This window comes from Python bivittatus, unplaced genomic scaffold, assembly GCF_059951505.1.
Source record: "Python bivittatus isolate LINGU-HERP-01145 unplaced genomic scaffold, Pbiv_v1 ctg000340_np1212, whole genome shotgun sequence".
Taxonomy (NCBI): domain Eukaryota; kingdom Metazoa; phylum Chordata; class Lepidosauria; order Squamata; family Pythonidae; genus Python; species Python bivittatus.
In genome coordinates, this window is record NW_028277056.1 from 3,277,520 (window position 1) to 3,295,138 (window position 17,619).

General features: G+C 50.1%; 1 protein-coding gene across 1 annotated transcript in view; it reads right to left on the reverse strand.

The window, feature by feature from the left end:
• Nucleotides 1-589: 589 nt before the first annotated feature.
• Nucleotides 590-17,619, reverse strand: part of PLEKHB1 (pleckstrin homology domain containing B1) — a 28,750-nt gene continuing 11,720 nt past the window's right edge. Inside the window, exons 4-7 of the mRNA XM_088140443.1 lie at nt 14,141-14,243; nt 9,449-9,488; nt 6,743-6,845; nt 590-4,980 (exon numbers count right to left, since the gene is read on the reverse strand). Of these exons, the coding sequence (XP_087996569.1) occupies nt 4,844-4,980; nt 6,743-6,845; nt 9,449-9,488; nt 14,141-14,243 (383 nt within the window). The 3' untranslated portion in view covers nt 590-4,843. The remainder of the gene's footprint in view (nt 4,981-6,742; nt 6,846-9,448; nt 9,489-14,140; nt 14,244-17,619) is intronic.

Here is a 17,619-nt window from a genome sequence, read left to right on the forward strand (position 1 = left end):
CATATGCGTTATCCACCACCTAGGAGATTACAGTTTCAAGACTGAATTTTTACCTTAGACACTTGAGAAACAGCAGCGGCAAGTAACAGACCTGTTGGCTGAACGAAGCAGCTGCCTGGAAACATCAAAAGGCCAAACGCTGCTATTTAGTCTTCTTTCCTTCGGGGCAGGAAGTAATTGGAAAATAAACACCCTTCCTTCCTTCTCTTAAACACACATGCAAACGACAATCCTGGTGTATTTTTTTCAGGTAGGCTTCCATACCCCCTAATTAAGTTAATTGCAGATGCATTTTAAAGACATTTGGGGGAAAGGCAGAGACACAAGACTGATTAAAGCAGCCTTGGGAATTGAGGTGCCTTTATCTTCTTACAGTGCTTATTTTTCCCTCTGAGGAAAGGTGGATATCCAACAGATACGGCTTAGTTCTCCTGGCTGTTGGGGAAGCTTCGTTTCCTCCGTGGCCGACTGGCATCAGGCCCAGCCAGAATGAAAAGAAAAACACCTCTCCTGCCTTGGAGACCATTCTTAGGATGGCCGTATGATGTTGCAGAAGAACAGACAGCAGCCATGTGTTGAACAGCAACTTTTTTTTAATCCTTAAATAGTTTTTCTTTCAAAATATACATTACATTATTAGTGCTTTAAGCGTTTGATGGAACCAAACCACAAACACACACACACGATGTGGACGTGGCTGCGTGGCGAGCGGAGAGAAGCGAAGCGAGGCGCCGTTTGTGCTGCAGCTAGAGAGGGAGGCCCGGCCGGCCCGCTTCCCCATAAGAACCGCGGGGCTTTCTTGGGAAGCCCCCAGCCCACCGGCTAAGGCAGACCCTGCCTCAGGGATGGGAGACCCTCAGGAGTGCCACTGCTGGCTAAAACACCCATCAGCGGAGAACCACGGGCACCGCTTCCGGGTGGCTTTCCTTTTAAAACGTGAGCTATTATTGACTAAATTTCGTATGACGTGGCCTTCGTAGGAGAGGCCAACTCTCCTCCCGGGACGTGCGTGGGTGTGTGCAGGAAACGCTCCCTCTGGTCAACTAGGGAAGAAATGTAATTTAAAAAAACCCGAATTGCTTTGGTCATTGCTGTAAGGAAAGTGATCGGCTAATCTGGGAACAAGTGTTAAAGTCACTCCCAAGAATGATCTGGCAAGGATTTGCTGGGGGTTAGTGACATATGGTGATCTTTTGCCCAGAAATTTCTCTTGCTGAACCGGCAGCGTTTCAGTCATTCAGCTGTACCAACCCCTAGATGGGGTCCGTGCGAAGGCTGCGTTTGCACGTGTTCCAAGCATGGACGAGCGACTGGGCCCCTGAGTCACCTTTCTGGCAGGAGCAGGGATCTACCGCCCCAGGAAAAGTGGAGCAGGTGCAAATCGGTGTAAATAGTTCTGTATTTAATGCATGAAGGATCCAAGCCTACAAGCAAATTCCAACACATTCTTCAGATTTAAACCGGCAAATTTCAGAGCAAATATTGCCCCCCCCCATGCAAAAGAGATGCATTCAGCTTAATTTGAACACAGCTCTTCTGCACCATCTGAAAAAGGAGAATTTTCACCCCGTCATTGTGTTACTAGACACAATCCACTGAGGGGAAAAAAAAAAAAAAAAGGGTAGTGTATCTACTCTAGCCACAAAATGCTGCCTACACCTGCAACGGTTTTTGTGCAAGTACTCTGTCTGAAAAGGGGAAGGCATATTTCAAGAGAGGCCCCCAATCCCTTGGAAACACGTTGGTTACCTGTGAAACCACAAGCTGCACCAGAGCACGGGGGACTAGCGAAGTTCAGCCATACTACTCCGGTTGTGCTCCAGAAAAGGGCTGGTAGCTGCGTTTGCACAGTAGTAGCGCATAGCACAATAAATGTCTGGTTAGTCTTAACACCAGCCTTGGTCTGGTGTGGGCATACGTGGTCCAAAGCGCTGCGGAAGCCCGCCCCATCCGGTGCTGACCTATGGGAGGGGTGCGTGCAGTGGCCACATTGAAGCACGTGGTGATAAAACTCTCTCAGCGCAGAGCGTCATTTATTCAGCCTCTGCGTGGTTTCCAGGCCCTTTTGCAACAGCTGCCAGGGACAGAGCTGCACCCTCCCGCCCAGTAACCAGTTTAGGGCTGCTGCTGCTCTTCCTGTCCCGCGTCCCTGTTCCTCCCACTGGTCACTTCTGCAGCTGGTCCTAGCAGAGCTGGAAGGGAACTCAAAGGCCGCCCAGCCCAATTCCCCGCTCAGGGCAGGGTTAGACTCTGTTCGGAGGCCTCACGCATCGCGCGGCAGCCCCTTCCCCTGTCTTCCTGCAACCATCTGAGCTTCCTATGGCTGATGGGTGGGCCTCCCACATCCCCTCAGACCACTGTGGCAGAAAACTTCCTGCTGCTTTGAGGTGGAAACTGGTGAAAACAGTTCTGTGTCTCAAAGCAGCTTGGCACGAGAAAACACTGCCCCGTGCCTGGCCCTACCTATTTTGAATTTGTCAGCTTGGGATCCAGACTTTCCTCCCCGAACTCAAGGCCACGTGTGCAGCACTAGTGACCTAGCAGGCTCTGGGTTTTAAATACTGTACTGCTTGCCAGGAAGCCACTGGGGCGGTCTGCCCTTTTCCAGCCCAGCCACTTGCTGGGAGACCCAAAGGCGTTCCAGGTGGGCCAAGGGCTCGATCCAGCTCCAGGGCTCTGCTGACATCTTCTAAGGCTGCCAAACTTTTCTGCCCACATTTTCCAATCGAAAAAGGGCCCCGGCGGGAATTCTCCCAGGAGGTTTCCCCTCGAGACTTAAACAGGAGGATGCAGAGCCAGGAAGGGTGCAGAGGGGGACAACTAGCACAATTAGGGAGCGGCGACGAGGAGAGACTCCAGTAACTGGGTTTCTTCAACTCGGAATGAAGGACAGAAAGGACAGAAAAAGTCTAAATTCATGCATGGCACAGAGAACATGGAGAAGAGGGGAGAAATTTCCTGTCTCTCAGCACTCAGCAGTGGAATTCGCTACCAGCAGGCGTGGGGATGGCAGCCAATTTGGAGGGATCGGAAGGGGGTCTGGAGGGCTTCGTGGAGGATCAGGGTCTCCATGGCTACAACACGGGGGGCTGTTTTCCACCTCCTGAATCCCAGGAGCACAAGTGACTCCAAATGGCGGTTGCTGGAGAGCGACAGAGAAGGGGGCTCCTGCCCTCTTCCAGGCTTCTGAGCTCCCCGAGTGAATCTGGCCAGGTTGCCCAGAAGGCTGGACGAGATGGTCCGGGGGCCTGATCCCCCTGGGGGCTCTTGGTGGCCCAGGCGGTTGAACTGAGAACATTAGGAGGGCCCCCAGCGGGATCAGGCCCTTGGGCCATCTGCCCCCAGCCCTTTGGCCACAATCAGCTCCTCCTCAAACTCTCCCCACTTACGCAGCCGTTCGCTTCGCCGAGTCTAAAAGCCGCCCACACCTTACTGCGTCCTCCTAGAACACCTTGCAGGCCATGGATGCGGAATCCCGTTAAAAAGAGGACCTCAAGAAGTCGGGAGGAGACGTGTCCTCAGGTGTCCACGCCTGCAGGTTTCCAGCCTTCCTAAGATTCTGGCAAGTTCAAAACAAAACTTTCCCCAAGCTCACCCACAGCGGTTTCTCTCTCAAAGCGCTCTATCGTGCCCTCGAACGGGATCCATCCACTCTGCATCGTGCACGGAGAACGACCTTGCTAGGAAAAAGGATTGCTTCAGGCCAAACGGGTCCCTGGGATTCCCGTCTCCTTGGGAGCCAAATTCAGGTCATGGCATTCTTGCGCTGACATCCTCTAACCCTTGGGGCCTTCCTAGCGTGCAGGGCTACAGCTCCCATGATCCCCAGCCAGCATGGCCAAGGGGGCAGGACAGGAGCTGTGGTGGGCTGCAGGGCCAGGATCCAAGGCAGGTTGGGCTACTGCTGGCCTCACGTGGGAGGTTCAGGGACAAATTAAACGGGCTTAGTCCGATGGAGTCCGGTCAGGACACGGCATCTCTCAGCCTAACTCTGAGACCTTCCGCCCTAACAAGGGTGGGCAAAGGAACTGCAGCGGGGTATCCACAGGGTATGGTCAAGAAAGCCAAGGTGGTGCCATGGAAACTGTTTTTTTATGTGCAATTGCACCATTGTGGCGGCCATCCTGACTTTTCTGACCATACCCTGCAAGCACCCCGAAACGCAGGATGGAAGGGGCCTTGGAGAGGAACAGCCGAGCCACGGGAGCTGGGTAGGCAGACGCTGAGAACGCCCGGCCCCCAGGATTCACCACGACCCGTTCACGTTGCAAAGGCGTCGAACCCGAGGTTACAAAGGGAATTGGCCTTCGTTCACACGACACACGTAACCTGGGTACGGGAAATCCATTGGCCGGTCTTGCCCCTGACGTCAGCCACCAAAAAGCCCAAGATCAACCCTAGCCAAGGATGTGACAGGAACGCAGCTTGTGCATGAACCGCAGAAAAAGGTTTCACAAAAGCTTCTGCCCAGGCAGAGCAGATTTCCAAGCTGGTGGGGCCCCCTGGGCATTCTCGGATAACCCCCTCCCCCGTTCCCCCAGCCAAATGCACCACGATAGCTCTGGGGCAGGGGCCGCAGCCTCCTGGCCCGCCCGACATCCGACACAGGGAGGCGAAATGAACCAGGGAGGACATAGCAGCGGAGCACGGAAACTATGGGTCACTGTTACTGTTACACAGCAGGTACTGGAAAACCTCCCCGGGATCTTGCAAAACTCCCGGGGATCCACGTGCCAAACGACCCATCCCTCTTGGTTCTCCCTCTCCTCTTCCGAAATACGGGTTCTTGCCAGGGAAAGGGGAGTCAGCCGGGCCAGGCCGGCTCTTCTACCGAAACAGAGCCTCAGAACCAGCACGGCATCCACATGAACGAACCCAGGGCTGCCCCGGTGGCCGCTCCAGCCAGCAAGCCCAGAGCCATCTGGTCTCCGGAGACGCGGTAGGGGTCTTCGCGGATGATGACGTGGGTCATCCCGGGGGCTGCCAGGGAGAAAGGGAGGAGAAGCGCCATCAGTGGCAAAGCCCAGCCACACCCAGACAGGTTTTAACTTCAGATGTATTCGTGTTGCAAAACTGTGCCATTTAAGAGGTACGTTCACACAGGGGCACGTTAAAATAGGATTTTAGCATTTCGGTATTGTGTTAATTAAGGCATTTTATAGGCCCAGACAACCAGCTTTCAGGGATCTTAAAACGCTGCAAAAATGTTTTAGCTCCTGGTCTCCTTTACGTATAATGCTCTTATCATCTCACTTTGCATCTCATTTACTGTTATTTTGTAGAAAAACGTGTTTGTTTGTTTTTTAATTTGGGATTTGAAACTTTAGTTCTAAAATGGTTCTGAAACCACAATAAAGGCCAGCTATTCATTCATCTGGAGACGAAGGTTTCTTTTCCAAAGGCTCGACTTTGCAAATTGGTGTTAATTTATCGTGATCTTTGTGTCGTTTACTTTGTGTCATTTACTTTACTGTCTGGCACTCAACCTGCCCTACCTGCAATTAGCCCTCAGCTTTTTGCACCCAAACCCACCCGGTTTCACTCAGACTGGAACACCCCAAATCTTGGCGTCTGACCAGAAACCTGCTGGACGCAAAGACGAGGAGCTGACTGCAATTCCGAGGGAAGGACGTTCCCAAGCCTCAATTGTGAGATTTTTTTTTCCTGCTAAGTACTGTAGTAGAGTTTTTATTTCCTTTTGGTGCATCTACGGGAATACACAACTGGGCCACCAGATGTCCCTTCAGCCCTCAAGATGCAGTTAAGCCCAAAGGAACGGCAGATCCTGAGAAACTGGAATGTAATTCAGGCGATCGGCGCATCAGCTGAAGAGGGGAACAACTGGGGGCTCCTCGTGGCCCACGCAGCCCGCCCAGGGCCACGTCCGGAGGGCCAGCAACACCAATGAATGCTGCTAATGGCGATCCTACCATTGTTACAGGACCCTACATTATCGGCGTGGAAAACAGCTGCGCGTCATACCCACGGCCTCTTTCAAAGGCCTTCTATGCCTGCAGAAACACCCTCAACATATTCCACCCTTAAGATCTGGAAAAAGAGGGAAGTCCATATATTGTGAAAAGAAAATGAATGCAACTCACATCGAATGCATTAAAAGAAATGTCCTGGCATTGCTCGCTTATTGAGGCGGTTCTACAAAGGGGCTAAGCAAATCCATGGGAGATTCCCCCGCCCCCCCCCGTGCCGAGAGATGCTTTGTCTCCAAATACTGAATGCTGGGGATAAGATCATCACGGGAAGAAAAGCTGTAGCGGCTTGAGGTCTTCCTGGAAGCAGGGCCACAACTCTGTGACCAGAGCGCTCCCCCTCCTTTACATGGACTGCGTGTGCGATGCACGTAAAAAGGGGGCAGGGCTCCGATCACACGTGGCGGATGCCATCTTGATGTTTCTGACCCCTGCTGTGGGCAACCTGCACAAGTTCAATAATATATTATCATCATGATGTTCAGATTGGCAGGTTGATGAGCGGATAGGTACCTTAGAGGTCACGTAGTCCAACCCCCTGCTCAGTGCTGGATCTGCTACAGCACCTCCAATATTGAACCGTCCAACTTTCCCCTAAGACCTCCAGTGAATTCACTTCTTCATGTAATCTTACGGGAGTCTGTTTACAGCCCGTTTTCAAGGTACTTAAAAACAATTAATTTGATCCCTTCTTTAAATTTCAGTGGGGTGACGGTACGAGAAAGGGATAAACCGGGAGGAGCTCGCAGACCTACCGCCATACTGGTTGCCGTAATAATCCGAGCTGACGTACATCGCCTGGTGCGAGTCGAGGGGAACCGTCTGGTAATAGTCGTCGTAAGGGTCATACAGGTGAACCTGGAGCAGAGAAATGAGAGAGCAGCCGAGCATCAGCAACCGAGAGCCCAAAGCGACTTGGGACATGGGTCCCCTTGGGCTGCGGAACCAGGATCACAGCATTGGAAGGGACCTCAGAGGCCATCAAGTCTGACCCCCCACACCCGGCAGGATTCCCTACGCCATACGCGAGAGATGGCTGTCAGGCCCGCAAGGTTGGAAACCAAAGACACGCAAGCGAATGCTACTTTTTATTATAAGGTTATGGTAACAGAGTCTTGCAAGTCTGAATGCACTTCCCCCTCCCTCCCTTTATCTTTGGGAAATCTAGGGAGGGTCAAGCCTGAGACACTTTCTCAAATTACATGTCTGCTTCGGACTCAGATTTCTCTTATCCGACTGTGACTTTGGTTGCAGCTCTTCCTCCTGTCCCTTCTTGCATTACAATGACTCTCCAGCCTCTGTTTGAAAACCTCCAATGAAAGGGAAGAAACCCCTCCACGCAGTAACCTGTTCTGCTCACTGACAGCTCTTCCTGTCAAGACGTTCTTCCTAATGTCTCATCTGTAACTCCACCCTTGAGGTTTCATCACATTCATTGTAGTCTTACCCTCCGGAGCAAGTGAGAGGAAGCCCGAACCTTCTAGAACAGCGTTTTTCCAACCTTGGCCACTTAATGTATGGACTTCAACTCCCAGAATTCCCTAGCCAGCATGGGTGGACTTCAACTCCCAGAATTCCCCAGCCAGGAATTCTGGGAGCTGAAGTCCATTCGTCTTAAAGTTGCTGAGGTTGAGAACACTGGGCTAGGTGTTCTGGCCCACGGGGAAGCTCAAAAATAAGAAGAAAGCCAGCACTCTGCCTTGCTCCGTCCCCTATTTTCTTCCTGATAGCCCTGCATTTCTTTACTCATGAGGGAAAAAAAGCAACCCCCCCTCCACAAAAAAAAGAACCTGGTCATTTTGAGGCAGAGCTATAAAGCCACCTCTTTGCTTAACCCAGGGTTTCTCGACCTCAGCAACTTTAAGATGTGTAGACTTCAACTTCCAGGATTCCCTAGCCAGCATGTTGAAGTCCATCCATGCCGGCTAGGGAATTCTGGGAGTTGAAGTCCATACATCTTAAAGTTGCTGAGGTTAAGAAATGCTGGCTTAACTGAACCACCAGTGCAAAGGTATTAGGGCCCTATGGTGGCTTCCTAGCCGTGGGGCGGGCTAAGAGCCAAGAGGTGAGATGAAATGGGAGGCCTTATCCATGAAAAGGTGATCTGTCCATAGCTCTGGAGGCCTCCACCATCACAAAGTGGAAACCACAATGTTTGCAATTTGCCTGACCAGAGCTGAGCTCAGTCCTCTGGAAGCACGGCAGCAGCGTGTTATCAGAACAGCACAAAGGGACACAGGAGCAGCGCCAAACCCACGTGTCACGTGGCAGGCCCCCAAAACTGATGGAAAGAGGAACAGCAAATGGATGACCACTTAACCCCATCTGGGCTCCTGGCTGGCCACACAATTTTTTCCCCCTTTCTTTCCAACATCTCTGGCTCTTTTTTAAATCGATCCAGCGTTCCAGGCATTTCTGCATCATCGCAAGAATTGCACTTATTGATCTGTAACCAGACGGGGCTGAAAACTGGAAAGTGATTCAGCAATAGTTCAGCAGCTGATGGAAAATGAGTGCTCAGGGTCTGCACCAAAGCTCTGGGGAGCATCCAGACTTGAAACTGGGGTGGGTGGGGTGACTTAATTTGATGTGTAAAGGACCCTCCCACTCAGCTCTTCTCAAATTGTAGAAGACCCCCTGTAAAATGTCACACCGATGCAACTTTAACAACTTGACACGTGAGGCTTGGATCTCATCAGGGAACTGGGCACCCTCCCATTTTAATGAGATGGCTATTTTCAAGGTCATCTTGACCAGGCCTTCGTCCCACGAAGCTTAGGCACTCCTAAGCTTCTGACTCTTTTGAACTGGCTTACGACTTTTAACACGAAAACATTTCTGGAGGTAAGGCTGGTTCTGCGTCTTGCAAATGAAAATGCTCTCCCTGAAACTTGAGAAATCTGACGTTCAGCTCAGAACATCTCCCTGGTTTTTGTTTTATTTTGGGCAGCAAGGACGAGAAAGATGGATAGAAGCAAATTTATACTTAGCCTCTCAAAGGACAGGAATGCCTACAATCAGATCTGCAGCACTCAAGGCGGAGATCTTTAAGGTGAAGCCTTCAAAGACCTCCTCAAATTATTATTTTTAATGTGGCAGAGAGAGGGGAAAATACCACATATGCCATTCATCAATTATGGTTAAACCGATTAATTAAAGCCGTGTTTCTCAACCTTGGGCACTTTAAGATGTGTGGACTTCAACTCCCAGAATTAATTCAGAAACACTGAATTAAGGTAAAGGCTACAAGAAGACCATGAGGTTTCCTGGCTTCCCAATCCCCTTGGGATCTCCTGCTGGCCTCCCATCCAAGTCTTAACAAGATCCATACCTGCTTGGTCTGCCAGGATTGCTGGCAAATGTGTTCAGCCCACTGAAAACGACATTCAATCATGTTCAGCCACACCCACTCCCAGTGCACCTGCCGAGCCCAGAAGAAAAGAGACCCAAAGGAGGCTCACCTGGGTGGCTTTAGCTTCAAAAAGGGCCATCTTCCAGGCTCTGTGGACAAAAACAGGAAGAGCAGGTACAGTCATTGCAAAAATAAACTTCGGGGATCTCACAGGGCTCCCTTGTGGCTTTCGAAAAGCTTTCGAGGGCTGAGTCTTTTAAGGACTCTCCGGGCCCTTTAAGGGGCCTCCTGGATAAGGAAGCCCGAAGCCCTGCGGACAGGGCGCCTCTAAAGCAGCCTTCCTGATCCTCCAGGTGTTCTGCCAATGGGCTGGGTCGCTTCCCACTCTCTGCAGCTAGCACAGGAGAATGGGAGCTGGAGCCATCCAGAAAGTGCCTGGTGGGGAAGGCTGAGCTGCACCGAGTGACAGCAGTCTATCTGAAGCTGGAAAACAGAAGCCCAGTCGGAGCATTTAGAAAAGCCCAAACACTCAAAGGACACCCTTCGAAGCTGCCTGGTGGTTCTCCCACGTCGGAACAAAACAGGGCGTTTAGTTGACTTTGGAGCAACGCTCTGGAACCAATCGATTTGAGATGGCAACGTTCTGCCCACCTCTAATTTCCTTAACGTTTCCTGTGCTTGTGAGATGGGGTGTGTGTGTGTGATGGAATGGAATGGAATGGAATTATGAAGGCCAGGCTCAGGGAGATAAGCATTTTCCTAGCTCGCCGCAGGAGCATGGGAACTACAAGAGGATGGGGCTGGCACCTCCCTGAGGAATTCACGGTGTTGTGGCTGGCTGGCTTGGGAGCTGGGGTTCAGTCTGGGAAGATTGATGTCAGGCCTAGCCCAAGGAACTCCAAGGGACAATGCAAAATCAGTTCAGCTGTGTTTATTAGCTACAACCTCTAGCAAGAATCTTCCCAGACTGAAACCCCAGCTCCCAAGTCAGCCAGCCACAACAGTGTGAATTTCTCAGGGAGGTGCCAGTCTCATCCTCTTGTAGTTCCCACGTTCCTGCGGTGAGTAAGAAAATGCTTATCTCCCTGAGCCTGGCCTTCATAATTCCATTCCATCACAGGGGGGCAATGAGATTATTCTAATGCAGGCACTCCGCCTCTCTGATGGAATTTCACCAGGAATCCAAACAAAATTCTCCCCTATGGTGATGTTTTCTGACTTTTTCATTCCTGCAGAAAATCTGGCACAGTGGGAAAGGCAGAACATTGGCACACCATTGGATAAATGGAAGCTCTGGAGGGTTTTCTCCTTGGCATCAACCAAAGAGATACAGTACAGGTATCCTGTGGATTGATGCCAAGGTGATATCTTTTTATATTTACAGATGCATTACAGGTAGTCCCCACTAAAGCATTCGTTTAGCAACCATTCAAAGTTACAACGGTGCTGAACAAAGGGACTTATAATCAGTCCTCGCACTTACAACCATTATAGTACCTGTGGTTATGTGATTGCAATCCAGGCACTTGGCAATAACTGCCTGATTCGCATAACGGCCACAGTGATTCGCTTAATGACCGCTGCGAAAATGGTTGTAAAATCGGGTGCAACTCGCTTAACAACCACCCCACTTAACAACAAATTTTCCGGTCCCTAGTGTGGTCGTTATGTGGGGACTACCTGTTTTACATTGGTGCGTGGCAGAACAATTCATCTACACTCTGTCGAGTATCTGGCTGTGACTGCTGGATTTGGATTGGAGTTGAACAACATCTGGTGTCACTTTTCAACAGACAGGAAGAGAGGAAGCTGGGCCTTTGAAGAGCTCAGCGCAGTCTCCAAGCTCACCCATGTCCCAACACAGAGCAGACTGCAAGTGCATTTGGGGAGGAACCGATGCACAACTGCTCTTTAATCCTAACCACCTCCTCCTGATACTCCAACCTCTAATTTGAAATGTTTTAAAAACATACATTTTTGATATTTGGGAGGGCTTTTCTCATTCCCCCACATCTTTTGGATTCTTTTTTTCAGATGAATTGTTTTCATTTTCATTTAAAAACCCTAAGGAGGAACAGCATAAAAACACTTCCCGTCCATCGATATTTAAAAATGCCTTGGCCGTCCTCGAAGCTCTACCGCGGAGAAAAGACGTTGCGTGTTAAGACAACATTGTTTGGGGGTGTCAGAGAGGATCAGGCTTGGAAATCCCTGGGCCTCGTGACACCTTGCATTAGTGCTCCAACGTGTTCCTCAAACCAGACAATGTGCCTGGAGAAACGGGAGCTGGAGACCTAAGGACCTTTGCTCCAACCTTTGCTCATCTCGGTGACGCACCTGGACGCTCTCCGGGAGGAAACTCCTCAAAGGGGATTATTTTAATCCTGGCTCCACCGTGACCTCAAAGTCACCTGAGGCCTTCAAGTCACCGTGAGTCCTATGTCTAAGCAGGATTAGCTGAGATGTAACCCGGTCGCGTTCTGGAGGGAGATCACGCTAAGGTCTGTTTGGCTGCAGAGACCACGGTGAAGCAGCTTGAAGGGGCTGGTCTGGAGCTGGTCCCTCCCAAGCGAGCCCAGCACAGACCTCAACATTTCACGCAGGACTTAACATAGGTACATTCTGGAAATGGTACAACAACTGGAGGGGAAAAAACCCCACTTTTTCTTCCTGTTTTTTTCTGAAAAGAATCCAGAAAGGTGCGGATATTGAAATATTTGGAACAGGACGGTTAGCCTTTCTGTCTTAATCTGGGGAAAAGAGGTTCAAACAGCTCTCAGCCTTAATGAATTCACTAACAAACCAGCAGGAGAGTTTTGGTTTATTTAGATCAACCCCTTGACACACTTGAGGACGCTCACCATGGATCCTCCTTGCAGAGTTGTATGCTGCTAACATAGTGTTTTTCAACCTTGGCCCCTTTAAGATGTGTGGACTTCAACTCCCAGAATTCCCCAGCCAGCATGGCTGGCTGGGGAATTCTGGGAGTTGCAGTCCACTCATCTTAAAGTGGCCACGTTTGGACAACACTGCTCTACTGAGTCCTCCTCCAGCCTTTAATCCTCCATAGTCTTCTCTGAATGTCTTTGCTCCACCTTTTCCAGAAACCTGAGATCAATATATCCACTCTGCGGTGGACTATTTCAAGCCGGGGTGATTTCAGAAATAGGCAACGCTCGCCTTTGCTCTGGCTCGTAAACATAGCCCTGAACAGTGAGATGGAAATTTTTCAAGAGCGGTGGCCTCCCTAAGGGAGGCTGTGTGTTCCCAGCAGAAGGTCCCAGAAGATGCAGCCAGCGTAAACAACGGAAAGGGGGAGAGAACAAACCACCTTTCATTAACGGGATCTGAGACCATCTTAAAGGGATATAGGAGGAGGCCCTCCAAAAGCGCCCCTCCTGCCTTGCACCTTTATCATAAACATTTCCCTTTGGGGGCATTAGAGGCCTGATATTGAATCCTGGGTGGGGGATCATTTTTCCTCCTCATTTTGCAGATGGGAAACTGAGGAACTGTTCTGCCTATGAACCAAAACAAGCAAACATGGTGGGGGGAGGCTGGGTGTGCAAGCAAGGAAATGACGAAGGCCTTTGGGGGGAAGAATGATTCCTTTGCCACATCAGCCACTCTCCCCTCTAAAATAGCTTTCTTCCTATTACACCGACGTCTCGGAAATTCCACTTTATCATACACAATTCACACTGGCTGGGTTTGCACAACACGCTTAACAAGACCTGGTAAAAATCTTCAGGATGCTTTTGCACGGCAGGCTTAACTGGATCATCTCCGAAAGCTGAATAGGGCTAGACTCGGTCAGTATTTGGATGGGAGATTATCAGGAAACCCCAGGGCTGAAGGCTTGACTGGGAAACCGAAAAAACATCCCTGGAGGATGCAAGGGATAATCCCCACCGCAATGCTGCCCAGAAAGCAACATGGAGGTGCCAGGAGTTAGCATGCTCATGAGAGACCTTCCCCGGCTATGGGGAACGCCAGGGAGATAAGGACCAAGCCCTACTGCTTCTTCTCTGATGAGATCTCTGAGTCTGAGATCCTGGATCTCTTCAGATAAGACACAGGTTGGTCCTCTGGATGAAGACAGATCTGAGGAATGAGCAACCTTGGGTTGATGGTTTGTTGATGTCCTCCATAGGTACTTGCTTCTGCTTCATGGATGGTCCCTTCAGCCACGGAGAAGGGCACCCTAAATCCTTTCTATTCCAAACAAGTAAATGCTTTGTGGATCGCGCTACTGTGTTCAACCAAAACCGGAATGGGCACTGGGTGTGTCGTGTGAACACAGCCACTGTTATCCGGGTGGAGAGTTTAGTGTGTTGTAGGAACTAAGCCTGTGTGGTTGTGGGACAATCACGAGCAGCCTTTCCTATCCTGCTGCCCTCCGTACATTGCAATTCCCAGAACCCCAGCCATGCTGCCAGGGGAATTTGGGGAAATTCAAGACATCTGGATGGGTCCAGACTGAAGACAGCTGGCCAAGGCAAAGGGGAGGCAAGAATGGCTGGACCACAGGGGTTCTTCCACAAAACCTAACCTCAGCTCCCAACCTTTAAAATGGGATTATTGTCAGGATCCCTGTAACCCCATTTCGTATGCCCAGCTCTTGTTTGTGGTCACTGCCTTGCAGATGGGACATCTGTGGTGGTGGTGGTGGTGGTTTCAAAAGAGCCCATACGACTGAAGCCCTGCCCGTCGTAAAAGGGGTCAGGCCTTCAATCACAGGGTTCGTGGCTGCCATCTTGACTTCTGACCCTCCCCGAGGACGCCCCTTCTCACAACTTACAGGGCATCATCCTCGCTCTCAGCACACAGCATGGTCTTGGGGCCATCCCTTTGCACGATGCACATCAGGCACTCGCGAGTTTTCCCTTCGGGAGGCTGGATGTCTGTAAAGACAGGAGAGGAAAATAAGCAGAGGGCCGGAAGGAGTTTTTGTTTCTGTTTTGACAACCAGCAAGCTTCTAGACCTCAAGGCTGCACGGCTAAGCGTGGATCAGCTCGAGGGGATCATGCTAAACCAGACAATCAGTGGGAGTTTTCCTTAATCCTGTCTGCTCTTCATTAAAACTGTGTTGGAAATGCTGATCAAAATATGTAATATTATTAGGAATGGAGCTTTTTCATTACTGTGCCTGGGATCCACATCAGACTCCAACAGTCTTGCAATTAATCAAGGGATAATTACGGCGCTTGTCCCTGCTAAAGCTGCGTGAAACACACCCTGGGTCCCAGAGCTTGCAAAATGCCCACTGTTTGGAGGTGTCAGCCTTAAAAACACGTTTCTTCAGAAAGACATTTGGGGGGAGTGAGATCAGGTACCCGCCCGACATTAGAGCATCGTTCATTCCAGCTGGGCCTCCTTCCTTGGTAACAGCATCAGAAGCACCCCAATAGCAACATAATAGGGGAGAAATTCCTTTAGGAAACAACCTGTTAGCCCTGCAAGGTAGTCCAAACAAGAAACACAACCAGGAGTAGTACTAGCTCTATCTTTATGGTAAGGCTACATTAACAGAATCTTGCAAGACAAAAAGTATTTCTTTCCCTCCTTTCCTTTTACTCTCCAGAAAACTAGGGAGGGTTGGAGGACAGGGGGAAGAGCCGCAGCCAGGGCAATGGTCAGATAAGAGGCAGCTGAGCCCGCAGCAGGAATGGGGGTGTGGCAGAGGTCTCAGAAGGGACCCTCCCTAGTTTTTGGGAGAATAAAAGCAAGGGACTGGAGAGGGACTTTCAGATTTGCAAGATTCTGTTAATGTAACCTTACAATAAAGTTAGAGCTAGGACTTCTGGGTGTGGTTCTTGTCTGGACTACTCGTAAGGCTGACATCAATCTTGCAAGTCTCAGAGTACAATTCTCCCCCATCTTTACAGCCCAAGAAACTGGGGAGGGTCCCTTCTGAGATGTTTGCCACACCCCATTCCTTCTGAGGCTCAGCTGCCTCTTATCTGACCATTCCCCTGGCTGTGTCCCCCAAGGTCATTCCCACATAACATTACATCACACATACACCCAACATTTTTAAAGACGCTGAGGTCTGGAAGTCTTGTTTAAATACAGATTCTTACAATCTTGACTGTCATAGTCCAGTAAAAAATGCTTTCCTTTTGGTACAACAAGTCAAAGGGGTACTCCTGATAGAAATTGGCAGCAAACACAAAGAGCATACAAGTAGTCCTTGACTTACGACCACAATAAGGACCAGAAAATTCATTGTTAAGCAGGGCAGTTAAGTGAGGCATCACATGACTGCACCCGATTTTATGACTTTTTTGCTATGATTGTTAAGCAAATCACATGGTTCCCTATTGACTATGCTTCTTGGAAGCCAGCTGGGAAGGTCGCAAATGGCGATCACGTGACCCCAGGATGCTGCAACCATCCAGCAGGATGCTGCAAGCCAGTTGCCAAGCACCCGAATTGTTATCATGTGACTGCAGGGATGCTACAATGGTCGTAAGTGCGAGGACTGGTTGAAAGTCACTTTTTTCAGCACTGTCATAATTTCAGTCACTAAATGAATGGTTGTAAGTCAAGGACCACCTGTATTATTTATATATTCCCAAGAAAAATGCCCCACATGACAGAGACGATGTACCCTTGAGAGGACAATCCTAGATTGGAAATTCAGTAGTGGCAGGGAGATGCGACCTCAGGGCTATGGATGGAACTATGCCCATTGTTGATCTTCCCAACATCAAGTAGTTTTTAAAATAAAGTTGTTGTTGTTGTGTTTTGGGTTTTTTTTAAAGCAAAGAACACCTCCCAGGAGGAATGCTAGTCAAATGTCTCTGAAGCATTCCCCGCTGGCTGTTGCAATGCAAGAGAGTCGCAGAATAATTAGGACCCCGGGGAGGAGCTGCCAACTCCAGTCACAGGGAAACAAACAGCACGGGATTTGGCAGCGCTCCTGGAGGCCCCCGGGGACAGGGAGAAATTCAAACAAGAGCTGCTATGCTGACCCCAGAGGGGCAAAACCTTAGCCTGCACGGGACACAAAACAGAGGCCCATCAGAGACCCATTGCCTCCCGGGAAAAGATGCCAGGATCCACCATCAGAGAGGCTGAAGGACCAGCCAAGACATGAGCTCTCTCCAAAATCCAGATGCTTAAAGTTCTGGCGGGAGAGCAGCTGTAATGATACGTGGGAATGACCTTGGGAGACAGGAGGAAGAGCCGCAGGCTAGGTAACAGTCAGATTAGAGGCTGCTGAGTCCTCAGCAGGAATGGGGATGAGGCAAAGGTCTCAGAAGGGACCCTCCCCAGTTTCTTGGCCTGTAAAGGCGAGCAGGGAGAGGTGTTCTTTCAGACTTGCAGGATTCCGTTAATGTAAACTTACAATAAATTACAGTAATGATGGTAGTTCATCTGGGCGTGCTTCCTATCTGGGCTACCTCGCATGGCTGACAGCACCAGAGCTGTATAGCCAGAGTGCGTGCCCAGCTCTTCGGAACCCTCCATTAGAAATGAGGAAGAAACATGCTGCTAGTCCTCAGTATTCAAATCTGGCATGGAGCCGGCCACTCTTGTATTTCTTAGATTTACATCCTGCCCTTCCTCCACCAGTTTTTCACTCACAGCCTTCCTGTGAGACAGACTGGGCTGAGAGGCGAAGGCTGGCCGAAGGTCACCCAGGGAGGTTTCCTGGTCGAAGAGGGATGTCAGCCTGGATTTTCCCAGTCCAGCATTTTAACTACTGACCACACTGACCCTTGCTGCAGGGGCCCCCGACTGCAGTCATGGGGAACCTTGCCCGTTGCAACGGGCAGCCACGGATGGTTGCAAAATACCCATCTCATAGAAGGCAAGCCAGCTGCACAGAAATTAGGGGAATTTGTAAGGCCCAAAGACAGGGTGGGCAGTTCTTCTGTGGCCATAAATAAAAGAAACTTAAAAAAAAATCCTAACCCTGCCTGTGATTCCTACCTGGGGCTCAGCAAGATTCTGGGGGCAGCATTAACACTAGAAGTAGGAAAATTTGGTAGTATTGTACTAAAGAGCAGGGCACAGTGAAGGGATATAGGAACGCTAGAAATAGACCAACAAGTTTAACTTCTCTACCATGAAACTCTTTTTGCGGCCGAGCAGCTCTAAGGCAGTGTTTCTCAACCTTGGCAACTTTAAGACGGGTGGACTTCAACTCCCAGAATTCCCCAGCCAGCCCATGGGCTGGCTGGGGAATTCTGGGCGTTGAAGTCCAGAGCTCTTAAGGGTGCCAAGGTTGAGAATCACTTATTGTTCAGAGAGAGCTATTCTCCATTTTT